Raw genomic sequence first — 25189 nt, 5'->3', positions numbered from 1 at the left:
ACAAATGGGGATAATTTCCTGCTAGGGTAAGAATTGGAATTCCAGAGAGATATTTCTCCAAGACCTTCCCTTAATCATGACTTTCTGGAACCTGGTAAATAATTTAGAAATAGACTTTAAAACACCTTATCCACTGCAAAGGTTTGTTGAAGTGCTCAGGAGACTGTTCTTGCGGAGACAAACACATTTTTCTCCAGAAATACAATAAAAGGGGTCATCTTCCCTTAGGCAACTTTGTCTTGCTCTACTTTTTATGATGCTATAACTATCCATCCTTCCTTCCCTCTATTCCACCAACTCCACTGGAAGTCAATCCATCTACAGTACAGGGCAATCTATTACTATTATTGTTTTTTTTTTTATTTTTGAGTTAATATACTAGGCATTTTGTCCTTTGTCCTTTGTTCATTGTCCTTCATATGCCCACTTCAAGTGTGGGGGCTGTGTTGCAGGAAGCACACTAAACCCTATCCCAAATTATCAAATCCCCTAAAACCTCATGAGGTTTTAAAACATTTCTCTACTATGGGAGGAATTAGAAAGAAATAAATTAGAGAATTAAGCTAGTAACAAGCCATTCTTTCATGTAGTAGCCTTTTAAGTAATTGAATAAAACTACTATGACCCCAATTATTTTCCTCTCAAGTTATATATTCTTTAAATTCATCTTAATAAAATGAAATCATTTGGAATTCTGGTTAATCTCACCCTTCCTCAAATATAATTCATAAAAATTATCATAATATTCACATGACTCATGACCAGGTGAAATCTCCTTCCTAGTATTAGATATTATGAAGTTCTTTGTATATACATCTATTTGCATTCCATTTATCGGATGCCACATATGAGGATATTGATGGAAAATAATGACTTTATGTTCCCTTATAAGTTTCAAATCCTTGAAACTCTAAAAGCTGTTATACAATTTGTAGCTTAAGGAAAAGATATTAGTATTCATTTTTTGTGTATTTTATATGTGTTTGTATTTATGTACGGTTGTGTGTGTATGTGTATGTGTGTGTGTGTGTATTTTGGAGACATTAGATTAGAGAATGACAATCTGGTATACAAAGGTATTTGCAAATTTCTTTAAAAAGAAAGATGGTGTGCTTTAATGGATTAATATCATAGTTGGAGGCAAAAGCCTTATATGAAATTCCGGATGCTTTTATTCTGTCATATTGGCAGGTCATTTATTTCTAGGAGATCTCAGTTCCATTCTCAGTAAAACTGCTACAAGATAACTTGTTCTTCCTGTTTCTTAGAATTATTGCAAAGAAAATACTCTATAAATGCGAAGAGCCTTATTAAATGATCTTTGATTCATTTTCCATCAATGTTTCTATTGATGTCAGAAGACCACAGAGACCCAGAGAAATGTTAAACCAAAATGGTAGCACCAGAGTAACAGAATTTATTCTACTTGGACTCACAGATCGGCCTGAGTTACAACATATCCTGTTTGTAGTTTTCCTTGGAATCTACATTGTCACCCTGTTAGGTAATTTTGGAATGATCATGCTAATTAAACTGGAGCCCCGCCTTCATACCCCCATGTACTTTTTTCTCACAAACTTGGCTTTTGTTGACTTGTGCTATTCCTCTAATGCAACTCCCAAGATGCTGGAAATTTTTTTATCTGAAAGGAAGACCATTTCCTTTGCTGCTTGCTTTGTTCAGTGTTACATCTTCATTGCATTACTGCTCACTGAGTTTTACATGTTGGCCGCCATGGCCTATGACCGCTATGTTGCCATTTGCAGCCCACTACACTATAATGTGAGGATGTCCAGGAGAGTCTGCATCTGCCTGGCTACCTTCCCCTATGTCTATGGCTTCTCTGATGGTCTTCTGCAGTCCATCCTGACATTCCGCTTGTCCTTCTGTAGATCTAATGTCATCAACCACTTCTACTGTGCTGATCCACCACTCATCAAGCTGTCCTGCTCTGATACCTACATCAAAGAACACGCCATGCTCATTTCAGCTGGGTTTAACCTCTCCAACTCTCTGGTCATTATTCTTATCTCCTATGCCTTCATCTTGGCTGCCATTCTTCGCATTCGCTCTGCGGATGGAAGGAGAAAGGCCTTCTCCACCTGTGGCTCCCACATGGTGGCTGTCACTTTGTTTTATGGGACTCTCTTCTGCATGTATGTGAGGCCACCTACTGATAAAAGTGTTGAGGAATCCAAAATCATAGCTGTATTCTATACTTTTGTGAGTCCTGTGCTGAACCCACTCATCTATAGTCTGAGAAACAGAGATGTGAAAGTAGCTTTGAGGAATGTGCTCAGAAGGAATGTACTGAAGAAAATGGTCTCAAGTGTATCATAGGCCCTACTTATCTCTGTCAAATCTTCCTGTCCTTTGAGATATTCTATGACTAAAGTGTTTAGTGTGCCAAAATATCAGTTTCTATATGAGGGACAAGAATCTGACATGAACTAAATTATATGAAAATACCACATTTGTTGTACATTTTAACCTTATTTCACATTAGATTTTCAATAAACAACAAGGAAACCATCTTTAAAATATCTCTGGGAGATATTCTAACCAAGAATAGTCTAAATGAGGATAGAGCCTTTTCATCTTTCATATTGCACTGTGAATATTCCTAAAATGTGAGTCTGACCATAGCATTCCCTTACTTATAAAATCCTGTGGCTCTTTTTTAATTATAGGATGAAATGCTTATTTCTGTCTTTGGGATTAAAGGTCTTTAACAAATTGTCTCTAATTTATTTTTCCATACTTATACATTTACATATTTTATAGTCCAGCCAAACAATTCTGTTCTTGTCATGCTATATTCTATCTTTTCCTTCCTGCCTGGGAAGCATTCTCTATCAGACTCTGCCTTTTAGAATCCTAGTTTCCTTCAAAGCTCAGTTCAGGCACTAGCTCCTCTAGAAGACCTTTCAGAGTCTCCTGAGTTTAATTTTCCTCCCTCAAAAGCCATTTATTATTTATTGTACATATATTTTATATAATCAATCACTCCATTCATTCAAGTTAGATTCAATAAGCATTATATTGAGTTCTGAGAATATAAATACAACTGGAAAGAAATATAGTCCCTACCCTCTAGCAGCTCACCTTTTATGACAGGAAGACTATAATTAAAAAGACATGCAAAAGAGAAATGAGACATGTCTGGCCTGGATAGTCATACAATCAGGGAGAGAGACCACAGGAGTGCAGGTTATTTCAATATGTACATTCTAGAGTATGCGTGAGGCTTCAGGATGAAGAGGAAGGGCATAGTAGAAGAAGTCTGGAATCAAGGATGGGAAAGAAATGCATCTATACATGCATGAAAAAAGCACACATATATACATATGTGTATATTCATTCATTAGTTCATATATTAACCTATACATATATGGAAATTAATTTATATATATACATGTGTAAATAATTTTATTTACATATGCATACATAAATAAAATCTTAATAAACCTATAAGCCCATTCATATATAAAGAGTTAAATTCACTTATATATAAATGTATATGTAAATGTGTGTATATCCTCATATTGTTTTTCCCACAATAAAATATAAGATTTTTGAGGAGAGGAACTGTTTTAACTCTGTCTTCCTAGCACTCAATACAGGACTTAATAAACATTGATTTGAACTGAACAAAATAGAAGCTTGAAGTTCTTTCAAAATTTAACATTGCATCATCCTCTGTATCAAGACTTGTCGAATGATAATGATCTTTTTCATTGAAAGGATGGTCCAGGATGTATTTTGAAGGAGTGTATCAGAATATGATGACTTAAACTAAAGCTCAAAATAGTCCAAATAAACACACTTGAAATCCAAATAAACAATTAAATAAAATTCATAATGTCACAAATTTAATCCAATGTTTGTAGAAAAGATGATTCTACCAATTAGTATTGCCTTCTGGAGACATTTGCCTAAGTGACTTGATTTTTTGAAATGGGTTAGGAAATATTTGTCGGAAAAGGACTTTAAATTGCCAAGAAAGAAAAAAAGCCATATAATGAGACTTATTGAATATTTCTTTGGTGTCTTAGATGAAAGCTTATCCTTGCTAAAGTGGAGATCTCTCCATTCTCAGTGTAGTCAATTTGCCCATTCAGAATAAATTTTTCATTATTTTTACACCTTTTAGAAAAGGCAGCATATGAATGGATGATGTCTAAATGGAAGCTTAGACATGCTCAAGGAAATCAATTAAGACTGGTTAGTAACTCTACTCTTGTGTTTCAAATGCAAAACACACATTAGAAAACCCTTATTTGGGAGAATTCTATTCTGACCATTTTGAAGCCTTTTTATAATATTCATACAGGTATTGTGGCAACAAAGAAGAGCTTTGTGAAATTTCAAGCATTATAAAAAGCTGGAATTAACATTCCTTTTATTTCTTTGGATATATAGTTCTATTGATATAGGAGTTCCTTCTACATCTTCAAATTAAAACTCATTCCTAACATATTTATCTGTGCTTCTTATTCATGTTTTACATGAATTAAATTCTGTCTAGTTGATTAAATATAATTTGTAAGATTAGGAAAACTGTGAGATTAGGGGTCAGAAGACAAATGAGTCTCCCTAATCCCTGGTCTTTGGAGAAGCAGGCAGACTTGACTGGGTGGGAGGGGCAGGAGCCTGTGAAGTACTCCTTCACCTTCCCCCACCCTGCAAGCAGTTGGAAATCAGTTAACTGTCTAGTTATGGAGGATAATCTAGCTTTGTAACTACTGGGCCAAGATGATAAGTGGATAGAGGCTAAACCCCTTGTGATGATAACTTTCTTTGTTTGAATTACTCTCTCACAGGGATGGAAATGTATGAGGTTAAAGTCTTCAGCAAATCTGACCACAGGCCTCCAAGGCAAAGGCAGTTACAGACCCTATTAAATGAAATACTTGGCTTGGTGAAAGGCAGATAATAAGTATATTTCCCAGCTAACTATACAGGAACTCTATCTTTTTACAAACTAAATGTATTTAATGATTTCAGGGAATGGTAAAGGGAATCAGTTTAAGGAAAGAGGAGTGAAGGTAATCTGGCTAAAAACTGTTAATTGTAGACTAACAACACATTCCCCCTGTGGGGGTGTGGGAATGTAACTGGAATGGCTAAAATCTTATCTAAGCCCTAAATATTCTTCCTTCTAAAACCTGAACTGCTAAGCTGAAGGTAGACTGTATTTTTGCTTGAAGATCTGTCTTTGTGGTTAACTACTAAGGTAAAGCAGCCCTGGCTATCAGTGATTTAATGTCTCAGCCCAGAGCTACACAGATTGTCCCTCTGCTCAGAGCCAAGAGCCAAAAGCAAAGAGTCAGGACCCTTGTAAGAGAGATGACCTGACTTATACCAGGACTCCAACTGCCTTTAACTACTCTGCTTCTTAGAGTTGTGGGAGGCACTATGGAATTCTGTGATGCAGCTTGAATGCCTCTCAGAAATATGAATCCCACATTTTTAAGTTCCAATTTTATATGAGGGATTTTTAGGTAATGAGAGTACAAAGTAAGAAAGAACACAGGTTTTACAACCAAGGAATTAATATTCTAGAAGCCATGCAATGGCTTAGGTACCCTTTCCCAAGATTTCAACACCTCATAAGAACAAGTGGACCACTTAGCCCTTGCAGTTGTGACACCATTATGTTCCCTATTTGACTGACCTATCTTCTTTTCTAATCCTATATTTCTAGAATCATATTGATTATGTCAATTCTTTTTCATATGTTATCCTTAGTAATATTCCAAAGTAGTGATGAGCAAACTTTTTAAAAAGGGGGCCAAAGGAAATGCTCATCTGTCAGTCTGTTTCTAAGGCAATTCTTTCAAAGTTTCATTGTATTGCATCCTACTCATTGTATTCATAAGATTAGGAATACTGTCACAGCCCAGATAGAACATTTCAAGGGGCCCACATCTGGCCCAGGGGCCATAGTTTGCCCATCACTGTTCTAAAGTATACTTAGAACAATAATAGAACTACCTATAGTACCTTCACTGAAAATTTATTACAAGTTTCAGATAAAAAAGGAGAATACATGTCGCTTAACCATACAGACTAATTGGTGGCTACTTTTATGCTTTCTTTGGTAGATAACACCAGCTATGTGTCTCCCCAGGCCCACTGAATGTAATTTTTCTCAAGAGTTTCCTCCTCCTATGGAGTAAGTAGCACATAAATCAAATCCATAATTCCTTATCATACTGGAATCACCTTACATTTTCAAAGGCCATGCCAAAGGGACATATGCTGTAGGATTTCTTACCAAACTGGGAAAATGTTCAGTATGGATCAAATGGGACAATATGTGTTCAGACAAACTAAGTCTGGAGATACTTATAACCTAAAGATAAGATATCAGAGCATATATTTTGTTTCAGGTATAATGGTTGAAAAAAATCATTTAAAAGAAGGGAGGAGCAAAGTTCTCCATGGCAGAGGGAGAACATTCACCTAAGAAATAAAAATAAAATAAAACAAGTAAAATAAACTTCATAAGTATAATTTGGGAATGAAACACAAACAGAAGGCTGAGGAGAGATGTACAGAGTGAGAAGAAGCAAAGGAGGGTGAAGAGAGGCAGGTAATCTCCCAAATGAATAGCAACTCCATGAATTATACAAATTGGCTATTAGATTATAAATAATGGTGTAGGGAAATGCATGTCCTAGGCATCTGACTCTTTGTTCTAATTGTGGCTCTGACATTAATCCTATAAGTTAGGATGGTTGAGAAACTTCTTGTTTGGCTTCAGAATTCTCATCACTAATGTGAGATGATTAGATTCTGTAATGTCTAAAATCCATTCCATTACTAAGGTATGATACTTCTCTGTATCTGGGGACCTGTTTCACAATAATGACCTATTTGGGATAAAATATGATCCATGATGCAATCTGAAGTTATATTTCAACCAACGAGATCTCAGGTCAACACTGCAAAATATTTTGATATAAACCTATTTGAAATAAAACCAAATAATAAATTTTACATTACATAATCCAAATCCATGTTTACAGTGAAACAATTTGACCAATTATGATTTTTCTCTGAAGACATTTACTCAAGTGATTTTCTCATTTTTTTGGATTGGTTTACAGAAATTCTTCAGGGAAAAGAGCCTCAAATCGTCAAAAAAGATAAAAAATAAAAGCCAACCACTTACATTCATCCAGATGATGTTTGGCATCTCTAAGAAGAGGTTCCCCCGTACTCAAGTGGGTTGGCCATTTGGAGAACGGTATTTCCCAATTAGGATTCTGCTTTACAGTTAGCTGAACGGTTTTAATTTCTTTAAGGCATCTGGTAGGTGATGTTGGGGGAGAGGGGAAGATACAAAAATAGAAGCTTGAACATTGTGTAAGTGGAAATGAATGGGTGTGGCTGACATTTCTAAACAATTTATAAGAAAGATTACAATCACTGAAATGGGAACTATTGTCCTGCAAGATTTAATGGGCATTCTACTTTTTAGTATAGAATTATAACATTATAATCTATATAAAAGGCAATTATTATTATCATGTATGACACTGAGTCCTTATACTCTTCATAACCTGCCAATCAAATAATATTTATTTATTTTAATTATTAAATTAGCAGACTATGCAGACACGTCTTTCTCAAAAAGGATATCTATATATGGATGATTGAGTATTATAGGAGAGGAGGGATTCAGGATATATAGTGTATTAATAAATGGAATGTTAAGTATTGAATATCAGATTTGAATTAGACCCTGGAATGGATTAGAATGTTAGCAATTACAAGGCACCTAGAACATAAAAATGCCATAGTCTCAAGGAACTAGAGAATATAGAATCAAGAATGTCAGCGATATGATAGAATAATTAAAAAAAAAAACAAAGCTATCTTTGACACAGAAAGAAACTCCAAATGTTCTGAGATAGAAGAGCAGATATTCTAGGAGATCAAATAATCAAAGATTTAGAGCTGGAAGGACTTTTGAATTCATTTTGTAGATGAGGAAAAAACTAAGAACCAGAGAATTTGTTTATTATCCTATGTCACCCAGGTAGCCAGTGAGAGCACAAGGATTCAAACATAAGCATTCTCTTTTTAAACGCAGTCATTTCTTCATTGTGCTTTGCTGTACATAACAGGGGATTTATATAAAATCAAAGCACACAGGAGAGCTGTCCCATTTTGTCCAGGGTTAAATCAAGTGTCTGACACCAAGGTCTACACTCATGAGTGCTAGGCTAGGTAATTCAGAAAAACTGGTAGTCTCTGTTAGGTTAGGATGTGATGTTCCCCATATTATGGAAGTAATATCATATTCTTGTGTTCCTTATTCTTAAAACTAGAAAACCCAGGGAAGACAACGGCCAGGTTTATTGGGCCTGGGGGAAGAAAGCTTTTCATCAGCTATGAAACACTAATTCCCTTCCAGGCTTCTAAAATGATGGACAGCATACATTTCTGATTAATGATTATTGCAAGGGGGATAGAGCAGGGGTCGGCAACCTTTTGGCTGTGAGAGCCATAAATGCCACATTTTTAAAATGTAATTTCGTGAGAGCCATACAGTGCTCACAGTGCCGCTCCTGTAACAGCGCCTGAAAAAAAATTGACTTTATGGCTCCTGCAGAAAGAGCCATATGTTGCCAACCCCTGGGATAGAGTATGGTATGCTGAGAAGGAATTATGGAGAGAAGAGAAGACTATGTGAAAGCTTAAAGTAACTAAAAAGTAATGGCCTTAGTGAAGCCTGTAGCTGTGTGAACCTGGTTAAATCTCTTGACTCACTTTTTTTCTATCTGTAAAATGGGGATAATAATAACACTTCCATCCCAGGGTTGTTGTGAGAATCAAATAAGGTAAAAGTTATAAATTGCTTAGCACAATGACTGGTACATAGTATATGCCACATAAAGGTGAGTTGCCTTTGTTATTTTAATCATAATTATAATTATTTTTGGAACTTCAGTCTTTTGATTCTAGATCCAGTGTTACTTTTACTATAATTAAAACATCCTTTGTTGTTATGATGACTGTGAGTCAGAGGTGATTTAAAGAAACCTATGATCATAGATTTTGAGTTAGAAGGGACCTCAGACAACATTTATTCCAATTATTTATATCTTTTTTAAGATATTAGCAAACTGAGGTTCAAAGTGGTTGTGATTCTCTTAAGGTCACATATGTATCAAGCATTAGAGTAAAGATCAGAACCAAGGTTGGGTGCACTAGATTTAGCCCTTTGCCCTCACTGTTTCCTAGTGTCTGTTATTTTGATGTGCTGAGTGGGTAGAGATTGGTATGAAAGTGGCAGGACGGAACCTGGAAGTTTGAAGAGTCCTGTCTTCTGAATCCACATGCTTGGAAAAGAACAAAGGAAATTTCAGACCCAGAAAATGTATCGCTTCTAAATACTGTTTGCCCCCCTTCCAGTAATGCACATGTAGGGTGGTCATTAGCATCTGGATTCTCCTTACCACAAGAAGCTTCTGATGTCTCTTATCTGATTGGCTTATTGTGTCTGAAACTCAGTTATATGGGAATTTAAAATGCTGCTTATAAAGATTAAATGACTTACCAAGGCTAAAATGTGATCTTTTCGATGAAAACAGAACATTATCATAGGCTGAGATAGAAGAGAGTAGACTAGATTTGGGGTCTTGAGGAGAAAAAAAAAAGGTATGGAATAATTGCTAGGTAGATGAAATAATTGACTAAGTAGAGATGAATTAAAGGATATCAGTGCAATGGTAAGAGGCCAATTGACAATGATGCCATAGGCTGATCCTAACTATTCCACAGAGAATCATTCCAATAACAATATTAATTCATATTCATAAAGCCAAAGCAATTAGGTGACTCAGAGATACTGGATAGAGAGCTGGACCTGAAGTCAGGTAAGACTACATTTAAATCCAACCTAAGACATTATTGATATATTTATTAAAATAAGTGATACCATCGGGTCCACTCTACTATGGATTTGTAGCTAGTTTATTTCTAACTCATGTGTAAGATTTTATATTTATTTTTAAATAAGATTTAACTTTATTCCATTCATATAGATTTTCTAGTTAGTTAAGGTCTTGCATGGGCTCCTGACTCTGTTATATAATGCATTAGTTGTCATTAACAGATTTTCCTTTCTGAAAATTATATAAGAATGTCATATCTGCCATTATTCAAACCATTTGCAAAAAAAATGCACCAGACCAAAGGAAGATCCTTGGGACACTTCACCAGACACTTTTCCCATAACTTGACATTGAACAAAAGACTCCTTTGGGGTTTGGCTACTGAGCTAAAAAATAGATTTCTGATCTTATGAATATGGGTTTTTTCTCCAGTAATGTGGATTCCAATTGATCCATAGGATTCCTGCCCATCCTGCAGAGCCCTTGTTTATGTTCTCTTTTAATTTTGTCATAAAACCTGTAATCAGGATGCTGAAGTCCTCATTACTATATCCTAAAATCGCAAATATCCCACTGGAACACTAGTTATCAATCCAGTTTCTTAGGAACAGGCATAAATGCTTCCATATTTAATAGGCCAGGAAGACTCAAGAAAGAATTTCTTTTCCTTTTCAGGTAGCTGAAGAGTTTGATGTTTCCAGGAACCTGAAAGTCATCTTTCTTCAATTCTTGAGTGATTTTGATGAGAAGGACATTGTGTGACTGGTGAAGGACAAGGTTCATTCAGGAACAAGGTATGGCTAGTAAAGTGGGAGATGCTATCTTCCATGGACTGTCAAATACTCAGAGAAAAATATTTAAAAGTAGTCATGTATTTCTGAAGACCCTATTTCTAAAGACTTAAAAGGAAGAGAAGCCTAAAATGAAAACATAAAAAAATCCTTGAAGATACCTTCAGAGAAATAATTACAATGATTGTCTGGAATGATTGGAAAATGGGCAAAAAAAGTTCAGATGTGTTGACTCCTGAAAAAAGAGAGAGTGGATTGAAGACTTTTAATAAAGAAGAATCAGAGATCTTTTAAGGTAGCTTTTTAAAAGTTTTGAGAGGTAGAGATTTTAGAAGTTTTTTCTTTATGTCTATTATTTCCTCTATATTGCTATGGGGCTGATAGAAATGGGATAGGAAAATTAGAGGGTAATAGAAAGTTTCTGTTCCATCCATTAGTTTTTTAAGTGATTGAATACAAATATCAGGGCCTCAGTTCTTCTTTTCCCTGATTAAATATTCTTAAATCAGTCTTCATATGATGAGATCTCTTAAAATGTTAATTACCAAACAACGATTGATATGGAAGTGTGTTTTGCATAATACATGTATGACCGAGATCAAATGGAATAACTTACTATCTCCAAGTGGAGGAGGGAAAGGAGGGAGGGAGGGAGACAGTTTGATCTCATAATTTTGGGAAACATATGTTGAAAATAATCATTACATGTAATTGGGAAAATGAAATATTTTTGAATTAAAAAATAATTCTGGTTACTGTCTTCATGTTAAAAGATGGTTCACAAAAATGAAAACAATATTCCAAATGACTTACAACCAGATAAAATCTCATTTCTAGTCTTGGACACTATGGATGTCTGTATATAATGCATTTGCATTCAATTTCTTGGCTGACTAAGAACAATGATTCCAGTTATTCATAACACTCAAATCCTCCAATAAAAACTCTCGAAATCATTCAACATTTTTAAAACATTTTAAAATATTAAGATTCATCATTTTTTGTTTGTTTACATATGTTTACATGTAGGCATCTCTGTGTGTGAGTGTGTGTGTTTAGAAGAGAAAGTCTATAGAATTAGAAAATAACAATTTGAAACACAAGAAACATTCACAAATTTCTTCAAAAAGAAAGGTGGTGTATTGTGGGATTAATCTTATACTTGGAGGCAAAAGTCTTACATAAAATTCCAGATACCTTTATTTAGTAGGTCATAGTGGGCAATTAATTTATTTCTCATGGATCTCAGTTTCCTTCTCAGTAAAATTGGCACAGAAACAAATGCGTTCTCTACTTCTTGGTGTTGTTTTGAAGGAAATATTTTGTGAACTGGAGTCATGTTATATGATTTTGATTGATTTCTCCTTTGTTTCCAATGATGTCAGAAGAACTCAGAGACCCAAAGAAATGCTAAACCAAAATGGAAGCACCAGAGTAACAGAATTTATTCTTCTTGGACTCACAGATCGTCCTGAGCTACAACGTATCCTGTTTGTAGTTTTCCTTGGAATCTACATTGTCACCCTGTTAGGTAATTTTGGAATGATCATGTTAATCAAACTGGAGCCCCGACTTCATACCCCCATGTACTTTTTTCTCACAAACTTGGCTTTTGTTGACTTGTGCTATTCCTCTAATGCAACCCCCAAGTTGCTGGAAAATTTTTTATCTGAAAGGAAGACCATTTCCTTTGCTGCTTGCTTTGTTCAGTGTTACATCTTCATTGCATTACTGCTCACTGAGTTTTACATGTTGGCTGCCATGGCCTATGACCGATACGTTGCCATTTGCAGCCCACTACACTATAATGTGAAGATGTCCAGGAGAGTCTGCATCTGCCTGGCTACCTTCCCCTATGTCTATGGCTTCTCTGATGGTCTTCTGCAGTCCATCCTGACATTCCGCTTGTCCTTCTGTAGATCTAATGTCATCAACCACTTCTACTGTGCAGACCCACCACTCATCAAGCTGTCCTGCTCTGATACCTATGTCAAAGAATATGCCATGCTAATCTCAGCTGCGTTTAACCTCTCTAACTCACTTTCCATAATTCTCATTTCCTATGCCTTCATCTTGGCAGCCATTCTTCGCATCCGCTCTGCTGAGGGAAGATGGAAGGCCTTCTCCACCTGTGGCTCTCACATGATGGCTGTCACTTTGTTTTATGGGACTCTCTTCTGCATGTATCTGAGACCACCCACTGATAAAAATGTAGAGGAATCCAAAATTATAGCTGTGTTCTATACTTTTGTGAGTCCTGTGCTGAACCCACTCATTTATAGTCTGAGAAACAGAGATGTGAAAGTAGCTTTGAGGAATGTGCTCAGGAGGAATGTACTGAAGAAAATGGTCTCAAGTATATCATAGGCCCTCCTTATCTGTGTCAAATATCCCTGTCCTTTGAGATATTGGATGACTGATATATTTAGTGTGCCAAATTCTTAGTTTCTCCTTGAGACAAGAATTAAATGGGACAAGAATTAAATTTTTGCAAAACCTCTATATTTTTGTACATTTTAACTTTATTTCTCATGAGATTTACTGTAAGTAGTAAGGAAACTGCCAAAAAAATTGACAAAAATATTTTCTGAGGGATATCCTAGTAAAGTCCAAACCCACAAATCTTTTCATATTTCTGAGTGCATTAGAAATATTCCAAAAAATAAATAAGAGCCTTATTGCATCACTTCACTACTCATAAAATCTTGTGGCTCCTCCTTAATTCTAAAATGAATGTAAACTTCACTCTTTGGAATTTAAAGGCCTTAACACTTGTCTCCAATTTGGTTTTCCACACTTATATTATAACATTCCCCTTGACATAGTCTATGATCCAACCAAACTAATCTTCTTGCTGTTCATTCCATGCTTCATTCTATCTCCTCAGAGAAGACACCCTCATGTCACGTATGTGATCTCTCTTAGCCTTTATCTTTCAGAGACCCTTAGGTGACCTCCAAGGTCAGTTTAGGTATTAGCTCCTCCAGAAGTCCTTTTTGATTCTTCTGAATGCAATTTTCCTTCATTCTAAAGTCATTTAGAAGTTACTTTGCATATATTTTATAGTTAATCAATCATTCAGGTCATTTAGTCAACCAAGATTTACTAAGCTCTGAGAATACAAATATGAGTGGAAAAATATATAGTCCTTGGCCTCAAGGAGTTTGCATTTTAATAGAGGGAGATAACAATTAAATGAAAGATAAAAAGAACAGTGCCCTGCCTCATGAATCATCCAATGGGAGGGAAAGACCATAGGGGTACAACTTATCTCAATATGTACATGGTAGAGCAGGTGTGAAGCTTCAGGATGAAGAATAAGGGCATTGTAGAGGAAGACTGGAATGGATGAAAAGGAAATATGCATGTAAATATATACACACATATATTAATAAGGCACATATGTATGTACACATACATATGCATGTATACATCCATTATTTTATAAATATTCATATGTATATATCTATTTGTAGATATAAATCCATTTTTATGCATATAAAACTAAAATGTCTTTCTTATACATATGTACTCTACCTGTAAATATACACACCTATATATGTATATTTACATGCATACATATCTGTGAGTATGTATTCTCATGTTTTTTCATAGTAGAATATAAGCTTCTTGAGAGGAGAGATTATTTCATTTTTGCCTTCCTATCACTCTATATCAGGGGTCGGCAACATATGGCTCTTGAGCCATACCTGGCTCTTTTGAGGGCCAGATATGACTCTTTCTGCAGGAGCCATAAAGTCCATTTTTTTTCAGGTGCTGTTACAGGAGCAGCACTGTGAGCACTGTATGGCTCTCACAAAATTACATTTTAAAAAATGGCGTTTATGGCTCTCACGGCCAAAAAGGTTGCTGACCCCTGGTCTATAGAGTGCTTAACAAATATCAATTTGAATGGAATGGAATTGAAGTTTGAAAGTTATTTTCCACACTAGACATGGCATCATTCTATGTGTCTGAGGACTTTTTCTGTGACAATAATCTGTTTCATTTAGAGGATGATCTATGATTCCACTTGAAAGAACAATTCAGAACATGATGATGCTAAGTGAAGCAAACAAAATGTTTAAAACAAATATAATTGAAATTAAATAAACAAAATCAAAATTCATTATGACACAAATCTAATGCAATGTTTATAGTAAGATGATTCTGAAATTATTATTTCTCTATGGAGACATTTGCCCAAGGCTGAGTGAGTCTTCATTGGAATGGATTAGAAAACATTTTAGAAAGAAGGGCCTCTAATTGCCTAAAAAGTTCATACAAAGAGACTCATGGAGCATTCCCTTGCTATCTCAAAGGATAGTTTCTCCTTGCTCAAATGTAGTTCTTTCCATTTCAAAAGCATTCTTGCATATTCAGAATAAGTTTTCCATCTCAGTGACCTGTTTATGCATTTTTTAGGAAATAGCTGGAGGTTAATGTAATATTTATGAATGGAAATTTAGAAGTTATTGTAAAGAAAATTAAGAAAAGAAAGTGGCATATTGAAGAGCATTACAAACACTAAACAACTGTTAGAAACTCTAGATTGGGTGAATTGTGCTCTGGACATTCAAAGCATTTTGCAATACTCATACAGCTTTTGTGACAAAAAAAAAGACCTTGGCGAAAGTTCAAGCATTATAGAAATGGGAGTTAGTATTACTTATATTTCATTGAGTCTATAGTCCTATTGATATAGATATTCCTTCTAATATTTCAAATTAAGGCTCATCCATAACTTTTCATCCTCTGTGATTCTCATTCATGTTCTCCCATGAAATAAATTCTGTCTAGGGAATAAAATAGCATTTAAGTTTCTATTTTGTTTGAGACATTGTTAGTCTCTGGAAACTTTTGCCCAAGATACTTAGTCTAGTCAATGAGGATACAATGAAGAAAGGTCATGTCACCAAAGAATTTACATGCTGTTTTTTAAACCCTTATCTTCCACCTCAGACTCAATACTACTGTGTATTGGTTTGAAGGCAGAATATTGGTAAGGGCTAGGCAATGGGGAGTAAGTGGCTTGTGAAGGGTCACACAGTTAGGAAGTATTAGAGGAGATATTTGAACCCAGGATGTCTCATTTCTAGACCTGACTCTCAATTCATTGAGACACTTAGTTGCCCCAAGAATTTACATGTGAAGAGACACACAATGGCTCTGATACCTTCTTCGAGGCTTTCAACTTGTCACAAATACAAATGTACCACTTAGTCTTTGCAGTTATGATTTTCTTGTTTTCCCTATATGATTGACCCATCTTCTTTTTAATACTACATTTGTTGAATCACATCCATTATGCCACTTCTTGCCCATAAGCAATAATTAGTAATATTCTATAATATATGTAGAACAGGCTTGCATTGTCTCTTGCCCTTTAGTTTAGCATTGAATTTGATTCTACTTAATTCAATGAAACAAATATTTGTTAGCATCTTACTGTGTACTAGAAACCATGTGATCACAAATATAGTATTGATTCCCAAACCAGTAAGACCAAAAACAGAGAAAGAAAACAATACACCAATGTCTTTAATGGACATAGATGCAAAAATCTTAAAAAAAAATACTAGCAAAGAGATTATAGTGAATTATCACAAGGATTATCCACTATGACCAGGTGGGATTTATACAAAGAATGCAAGACTGGTTTAACATTAGGAAAACCATCCACATAATTGACCATATCAACAACCAAACCAACAGAAAGCACATGATTATCTCAATAGATGCAGAAAAAACCTTTGACAAAATACAACACCCATTCCTATTGAAAACACTAGAAAGTATAGGAGTAGAAGGGCCTTTCCTAAAAATAATAAACAGAATATACCTAAAAGCATCAGCAATCATGATCTGCAATGGTGATAAGTTAGGAACCTTACCATTAAGATCAGGAATGAAGCAAGGATGTCCATTATCACCACCATTATTTAATATTGTACTAGAAATGCTAGCTATACAAAGGAAATTGATAAATGTTGGAGGGAATGTGGCGAAATTCAGACACTAATACACTGCTGGTAGAGTTCTGAATTAGGCCATCCATTCTGGAGGACAATGCCTACACTTTTACCCAGCCAAGAATTTCTGGGGTTCCATTTAGAGGTATTTGGGGCTCATTTGAGCCTCAAGATATGTAGATATATGACAAACTTCCTGTGGACACGTGGGGGACTTTGAGACTACATTTTCCGTGATCCAATGGTTTTCCGGTTTTGGACGTGATGATGTCAACCACTGTGAACCAAAGTAGAGCATGACTTAAATGGGAAGATGAGGCTTGAATTCTCTCTCTTTTGTATGAAGTAGCCAAAGGAAATAGAAGGTATGGATTGGCGGGAAGTTTGAATAGATCTTAGCCAGGTCCAATTTTATTCTATCAACATAGGCCTATATAAAATATTAGTTTTCCTCATAATATCAGCCTTTATGATTTTTAATCGTGACATACCTCAAAGACACAATAAGGAAAAAGACTTGTACAAAAATATTTAAAGCCATGCTCTTTGTGGTGGGGAAAAAAAAAGGAAAAATGAAGGGATTTTCCTCAATAAGGGAATGGATGAATAAATTATGGTATATGGTGGTGATTGAATAGTACTGTGCTGAAAGGAATAATGAACTGGAGGAATTCCATGTAAACTGGAAAGACCTCCAGGAACTGATGCAGAACAAAAGGAGCAAAACCAGGAGAACATTTTACACAGAGATTCATATATTATGGCACAATCAAATGTAATGGACTTTTATACTAGCAGCAATGCAATGAATCAGGACAATCCAGAGGAACTTAGGAGAAAGAACACTATCCACATCCAGAGAAAAAACTGTGGGAATAGAAATGCAGAAGAAAAACATATGATTGATCACATAGTTTGATAGGGATATGATTAGAGTTTTTGATGTTAAAAGATCACTGTACTATAAATATGAATAACATGGAAATAGGTTTTGAACAATGATACATGTATAACCCAGTGGAACTACTGATAAGCTTTGGGAGGCGAGCAGGAAAGAGCAGTGGGCAGGTGTGGGGTGATCATGAATCATGTAAAGAGGGGAAACTATTCTAAATAAAAAAGAAAAAAAGAAATGCTAGCTGTAGCAATTAGAGAATAAAAAGAAATAGAAGAGGTTAAAGTAGGCAGTGAGGAAACTAAACTATGACTCTGCAGATTATATGATCGTATACTTAGAGAATCTGAGAAAATCAACTAAAAAACTCATGGAAATAATAAGTTTAGCAAAGTTTCAGGATACAAAATAAATGCACATAAATCATCAGCATTTCTATTTATTTCCAATAAAACTTAGCAGTAAGAGTTAGAAAGAGAAGCTTCATTTAAAATCACTTTAGGTAATAAAATATTTGGGGATCTATTTGCCAAGAAAACTCAGAAATTATATGAACACAAATATAAAAGATTTTTCACATGTAGAAAATTGGCCAATATGATAGTAAAGGAAAATAATAAATGTTGAAGGGGTTGTGACAAAATTGGGACACTAATGCATTGCTGGTGAAGTTGTGAATTGATTCAACCATTCTGGAAAACAATTTAGAACTATGTTAAAAGGGATTTAAAAGAGTGCATACATAGCCTTTGACTCAGCAATACCACTATTAAGTTTGTATTCTAAAGTGATAATAAGGAAAAATATTTCTATATACATATTCATAGCTGTGCTTTTTGTGTTGGCAAAAAAATTGGAAAATTAGGAGATGTCCCTTGACTGGGGAATGGCTGAAAAAATGGTAGTATATGATGGTGATAAAATACTACTATGTTGTAAGGAATGATGAATTAGAGGATTTATACATGAATTGGAAGAACCTCCAGAAATTGATACAGAATGAAATGAACAGAACCAAGAGAACATTATACACAGAAAATGAAACATTGTGGAACAATTCAATGTAATGGACTTTACTAATACAAGACAATTCCAAGGGATTTATGGGAAAGAATGCTATCCACATCAAGAGAAATAACTGTGGGAGAAGAAGAAAAACAAATGATTTATCATTTGTTTATATGAATATATGTGTGAAAGGGAATTATTTATTTTGTTTGTCTGTTTTGAGTTATTCAATCTAAGAAACCCCTACTTAACTCCTACTTAACCCCTATTTATTTGGGGTTTTGGTTTTAAAAGACTGCTTTATTGTAAAAATGAATGACATGGAAATAGATATAAGTGATAATATTTGTATAACCTCGTGGAAGTGTTTATTGGATCTGGGAGAGTAGAGGGAAGAGGAGAGGGAAGGAAAGCAAAATATGGAAACATGGAAAAAATTTAAATAAAAAAAAACCATGTGAGTCTAAGGATACAAAGACAAAACAAAATTGCAATAACTCTTAAATAACTTACTTTCTATTTGGGTAAGGATGAAATATAAGCAGAGATAATTATCTACAAGGTTATTTGAGTAAGGAGACAATATTAAATAGAGAGATGGAAACAGATATCAAGGATCACCTGAGCTGAACTATGAAGAAAAATAATATTCCAAGTGAATAGACATAAACTGATTAACAACAATAATAAAACTATAGTACTTTAATTTTTGTAAAGAATTATGCGTTATGTATATGTTTACACATATATGTTAACATATAGTCTCATTTGACATTTCAACAATCTTGGGCAATGTGTATTATTTTTCTTCTTTTTAGATTTTTGGAAAACTGTGTCTAAGAGAGGCTAAGGAAATAGATGATGATTAAAAAGAATAAGTCAATAGAAAAATATTGAGATTGTGTTACAGATGAGGAAAAAAGTCAACGTCCTTGTAAAGTTATTGGCAATGTCTTTTGGAAGGTGCAGAGAGGACTAAAAAACCCATTAGATTAAGAAATTAGGACATCATTCCATGAATTCTGTGAAAGAACATCAACAGTGGATTACTGCACTAAAGGTATAGGTTTTTATGTCATGGAGCACTATATTTTAGAGTGTCTAAAGGTGGATGTAGACTCAAGCAACTCAGTGATCATTGGATCATTAATATCATCTTATCAGTTCCACATATTTTGATAATTATCAGATTGAAGCCATCCAGGGACAGGTTATTCTCCTGTTATTGTTCTTTTTCTCAAAAATTTCTGTGCATTATTTAATAGTTAAGTCAATTAACTACTTTTTCAAATTGTATAAAAGTAGTGCCATGTATGCTGTCCTTCTGTTGATTCACTGAAAGCACTTTTGGACAGATCTAGTAAAAAAGAGAGACCAGAGGGATGACACATATTTCATCTTGAATACAGATCTACCTATTGTCACCTTCTACACTCTGTTCCTAATTCTTTCATCAAGGGCAAAACAGAAGAAGCCAAAAAAATCTTTTATTTGAAAATCTTAGCAGAACTGGAGACAATGATCATAGTAACACTCAATCTTCTCTTCTCCAGGAAGAACATCTCCAAAGTCCTCTTCTAATATTCTATATTGTGATTGCCATCTCCTTCTATGAACAGAATATTACTCTGTACTATGTAGAAATGATGGTATTCTTAACATTAGTTTTCAATGAAAAGTAAATTGTTTTGCCAGAAAATTTTGGGTATATAGTTTCCTTATCACTAAAATGTGATTAAAATATAAAGTCCTGGGGAAGTTTCATTGCTCAGTGGATAGAGAATCAGGCCTGGAGACAGGAGGTACTGGATTCAAATCAAGCCTCAGACACTTTCTAGCTGTAGGACCCTAGGCCACTCACATAATCCCAATAACCTAGTCCTTACTAATTTTCTGTCTTGGAGCCAATAAATACTTAATGTTTGTAAATATGTGTGTATATATACTCAGGGTATACATATATAATATATTATGTGTGTATAAATACATAATATTTGTATATGTTTAGAATATATGTAAATGTGAATAATATATTCACATGAGTATATATATGCATATATATATATATATATATATTTATATGAAATTTAATATTAATCTGTACCTCTTCTGGCTACCCCCTCAATAAACCTTTTGGCTTTAAAGCAAAAAACATCTTACTTCTGAAACTCTGAACCATATCTTTCTGAGGCAATGTATGGTACTCTCCCTCTTCTTGTCTACCATGCTAAGAAAAGTTGTAGAGTCACTATGAGGCTATCATAAAATTCATGTGGTGACTCCTGGCATTTGGAGGAACCAACTCTCCTTATTCAAACTGAGGTACGAGTCCTCAAAATCAGAAAGGATTTGGAAAGAGACTTAGTGAAATAAGGATAGGAGGTGGGATGTTCTTTTCTTGAAATCCAGGACTGAGAATTGGGCTAAGAGAGTGCCTTTTCAGACAATCTGACTCAGGACTGGAACAGCTAGACTTGGGAAGGAGGCCTCTGAGAGGCTAGTGTAAGAATAAATGAGAGCCTCTGCCAAAACTGTAATAATAAGAGCCTAGTAACCAATGTTATGATAGAGGGGAGAGAAAGAGAGTCTAGAGAGTCTCTTCTAGCTCTCCCCTCATGCCAAATATACACTGGGAGACTTCAAGGGGGTGTCACCCCAAAATTGGGTGACCTGGATGGTTGTGCTGCCCCACAGGAATTGGGGGCAAGGCTTTCCTATAAGATGAGGTAGGTGGTACCCCAATCTGGTTCTGAATGAGGGTGGGGTTCATGCAAGCCTCCTCTAAGGTCAGTCAACTTCACAGCGGGTGGTCTGGATCCAAGATGGAGACAGCCAGACCAAACTGTGGTTCCCCTCCCCATGGTTGTCTCTCAACACTCCGGAATGCTATCTGACTAATGAATGGCTTTTATTATTTGCAATTCAGGGGTTAGGGAAAGAGGTGAAGGGCAGAGGGATTTGGGGGTGCCCTCTTCTCTATTTCTATGGGTTCCTTCACTCAGAAGGGAACCTTTGGGGTTCCCACTCCAAAGCATCTTCCCTTGCCTCTTCTTCTTCTGTTTCTGTTTCTATTTTTATTTCTATCCTTTCTATAATTGTAAGTTACACCATAAAGGGTCTCTTACCAAGGTTGGGTAATGGGGGATGGAGACTAAGAGATCGCTCCCAAAATGGAGTCCAAAAACTTAGCTGACTCCATGGTTGAAGTCTTGCTAAGTGAGATGCAATGGAATCTTTGACCAGGGAATCAGGGTTTCAATGTCCAAAGAAAGATCCTCAGAAAGCCCTCAGGACTGGCTTTGAGCTGAGATGTCCTCCTCCCAAAGGCCTCTCCTCTCCTTTCTCCTCTGAGAAACTCCCAGAATTCTCTCCAGTCTCAACTGTCACCAACTGTCATCCACTCCTTCTCTGGCTCCTTTTGTCCCATCCCCCTTGAACAAATTCCATCCTTACACTAGCCATACTCAGTCTTGGTTGGTGCCTTTTCTTTCTATGTGTGTATGAGTGTGTGTGTGTGTATGTGTGTGTGTGTGTGTGTATGTATGTCTGTGTGTGTGTGTATTCGTACATTACATTCAGCTGAGAATCATTTTGCAAGGTTTAAATGGATAAAGAATGAGGAGGGGAAGCTCTGTAGCATTGTTGACAGAGTACCAAGCCTAGAGTTGGGAAGAACTTGGTACAAATCTGGCCTCAGACACTTTCTATCTAGGTGACTGGATAAGTCACTAAACTGAAATTGCCTAGTCCATCCATACTTCTACTCTTCTGCCTTGGAATCAAAATTTAATAGGGCTTCTAGGACAAAAAATGAAGGTATAAAAAAAGACAAAGAATGAAGGACACTTTGTCAGCTTAAATATATTATCCCATTGTTGGCCTCTTCTATGCTTCTTTTGATAGATAATATCAGTTTTGTGCTTCATTAGGTGCATCGAACATATTCTGTCAAGGGTTTCCTCCTTTCATGAATTAAGAAGCAGATAAATCAAATCAATGACACCTTATCATGCTGCAGTAACCTTGGATTTTTGAAGGCATTCCACATGGACACAGAATTGTAATTAAAAAAAAAAAAACTGGCAAAGTTTTGTGTCTGGGTCAGGAGAAACATTGTGTGTTCAACCAAGCTAAATTTAGAGACTCTAGTAACCAAAAAGAAAGATACTAGAGCTTGTAGTTTGTTTGGGTTATAGTAATTCACTAGTTTTCAGTCATGTCTGGGGCCACTTCCTTCTCCATCTTATTTTACAGATGAGAAAACAGAGGCAAACAGTTTCAGTCACTTGTCAAGTATCATCACACAGTTAATAAGGGTCTGAGGCCAGATTAGAATTTAAGAAGAGGCTGTCTTCCTAACACCAGGCTCAGCAATTTGTCCACTGATACCACTAATCAGATTTACCTCTCTTCCTCCCTTCAAATTCCATTTTGGTTGATTTAAATTAATGTTAAAATGTTAGAAAATAAGTATGTTATTCTAATAATAGAAGAGTTAGTTAACTATTGTTATGGTCCCTTTATTTAATTTGTATGCAAAGTAAATCATGAGAAATTGCTACTGTGAATGAATCAAAATGTTTAATGAAGAAATTAATATTAGGAGAAACATAAACAATATCAGATATGCAATAATATTAATCTGTTTGCAGAAAGTGAAGAACTAAGAAATCTTTTGATGATAGTGAAAGAAGAGACAGACAGAGAGACAGACAGACAGTAGATAGATAGATAGATAGATAGATAGATAGATAGATAGATAGATAGATAGATAGATACATAGATACATAGATACATAGATACATAGATACATAGATACATAGATACATAGACAGACGGACTTAGTAATAACACTAGCATCTTAACAAATACTCACAGCACTTCCTGGCAAATAGAAGAAGAAAAATATAGAAGTGGCATCAGATTTTATATTCTTGGGCCCAATAATGACTGAATTGAAACCATAAAATTAAAAGACACTTGCTCCTTGGAATGAATAAATCTAGATAGCATAGTAAAAAGCAGAGGTATTACCCTGCCAAAAAAGGTTCATATAGTCAAAGCATTTATTCTTCCAGTAGCAATGTATGACTGTGAGAGATGGACTTAGAGAAGCTGAATACCACAGAATCAATGCTTTCAAATTGTGCAGCTAGAGAAGATTGTTGAGAGTACCTTAGAGAGCAAGGAGATCAAACCAGCCAATACTTAAAGAAATTAATTAAGCCTATTTATTGGAAGATCCAATAGTGAAGGTGAAGCTTAAATTCTTTGTCCGCATAATGAGAAGACTGACCTTGCTTGAAAAGTTCCTGATATTGGGAAAGATTGAAAGCAAAAGGAAAAGGGGATAGCAGAAGTTGAGATGGAAAGGTAGTGTCATGAAAGTGACAAATTGAAGCTTGAACTGACTTTGGAATACAGTGGAGGATAGTCCATTTGGTCATGAATAGTCAGAAATGACAGAACTACTAAACAAAAAAAAAAAACAAAACTGCATATCAGCAAAAGAAAGGAAGGGGTAAAATCATGACAGTAAAGGGTGAATCCTCTCCTAACTTTTAAAAAAAATCTTTGTAAATTAAATTAGGAGTTGATATATGCACAGAATTCCTAGAAGAGGCGTACTCAGTGAGAAGGAGCAATGGAAGATAAAATGAGGCAGAAAATCTTCAAAATAAACAATTATCCCTTGAATTATTGAGAGTTGCCTATTGGATTACAAATGATGGCGTGGTGGAAATGCTTATGTCCTAAATTGCTGAATACTTGTGTTCTAATCATATCTTTGACACTAACCCACTGTATCACCTTCATTGAGTTACTACTTTTTGATGGACCTCAGATTCCCCAACTTATTATGAGATTGAGCCTATGATGTCTGAAATTCATTCTGTTTCTAAGATCTGATAATTTGGTCTACCTCAGGATCTATTCTTGAAAGTGATCTATTTGAAATAAGCGATGATCCATGATGCAATCAGAAGGAATATTTCAGAATTTGAGGTCACAGAGAAGCATTACAAAAATTTTCATACAAAACCATTTCAAATTAAATAAATAAGTAAATGGCATGAAATAGTGCAATCCAAATCCATGTTTACAGAGAACATGATTTCACTAATTATGCTTTTCCTCTGGAGACATTTCCCCAAATGACTTTGGCTTCTTTGGACTGAATTAGAGAAATGCTTCAGGGAGAAGAGTCTTAAATTGCTCTAAAGGTTTAAATCACCCACCCAGAATTGTTCAGAAGAATTCAGATATCTCTGAGAAGAGTTTTGCCTTGCTCAGGTAAGTTAGGCTACTCAGAGGATCATGGACTTCCCAACTGAGTCTCAGCTGGCTGTCCTGTTTACATGCCTCTGAGGCAGCAATTGGATGCTAATAGGGTGGAGAGGTGACTGAAGAGAAGTTTGAAGGTCTTGGCAGTGGAAATGAATGCATATGGCTGATATCTCTAGGCTGATATTCCTACTCATAAGAAAAGGGTCATAAACACTGAAATGGAGAAAATTGCTTTGTTGAATTAATAGGCTTTTATACTCTAGTATAGAGTAGTAATGCCATCATCTCAAGATAATTATTACTAACATGTCTGCTATGAACTGC

The 25189-nt window shown here is 35.4% G+C and overlaps 1 protein-coding gene across 1 annotated transcript; it reads left to right on the top strand.

The window, feature by feature from the left end:
* The first annotated feature begins 1380 nt into the window (after positions 1 to 1380).
* On the top strand, positions 1381 to 13069 carry LOC123252666 (olfactory receptor 5M11-like). The gene is made up of 2 exons (XM_044681933.1): positions 1381 to 1994; positions 12130 to 13069. Exons 1-2 carry the CDS (start codon positions 1381 to 1383, stop codon positions 13067 to 13069), a joined length of 1554 nt encoding a protein of 517 aa, XP_044537868.1.
* The last annotated feature ends 12120 nt before the right edge of the window (positions 13070 to 25189 follow it).

Source organism: Gracilinanus agilis, chromosome 6 (genome assembly GCF_016433145.1).
Source record: "Gracilinanus agilis isolate LMUSP501 chromosome 6, AgileGrace, whole genome shotgun sequence".
NCBI classification, from domain to species: Eukaryota; Metazoa; Chordata; class Mammalia; order Didelphimorphia; family Didelphidae; genus Gracilinanus; species Gracilinanus agilis.
The sequence above is the reverse complement of the archived record's forward strand: the minus strand, read 5'-3'. Positions and strand labels throughout refer to the sequence as shown.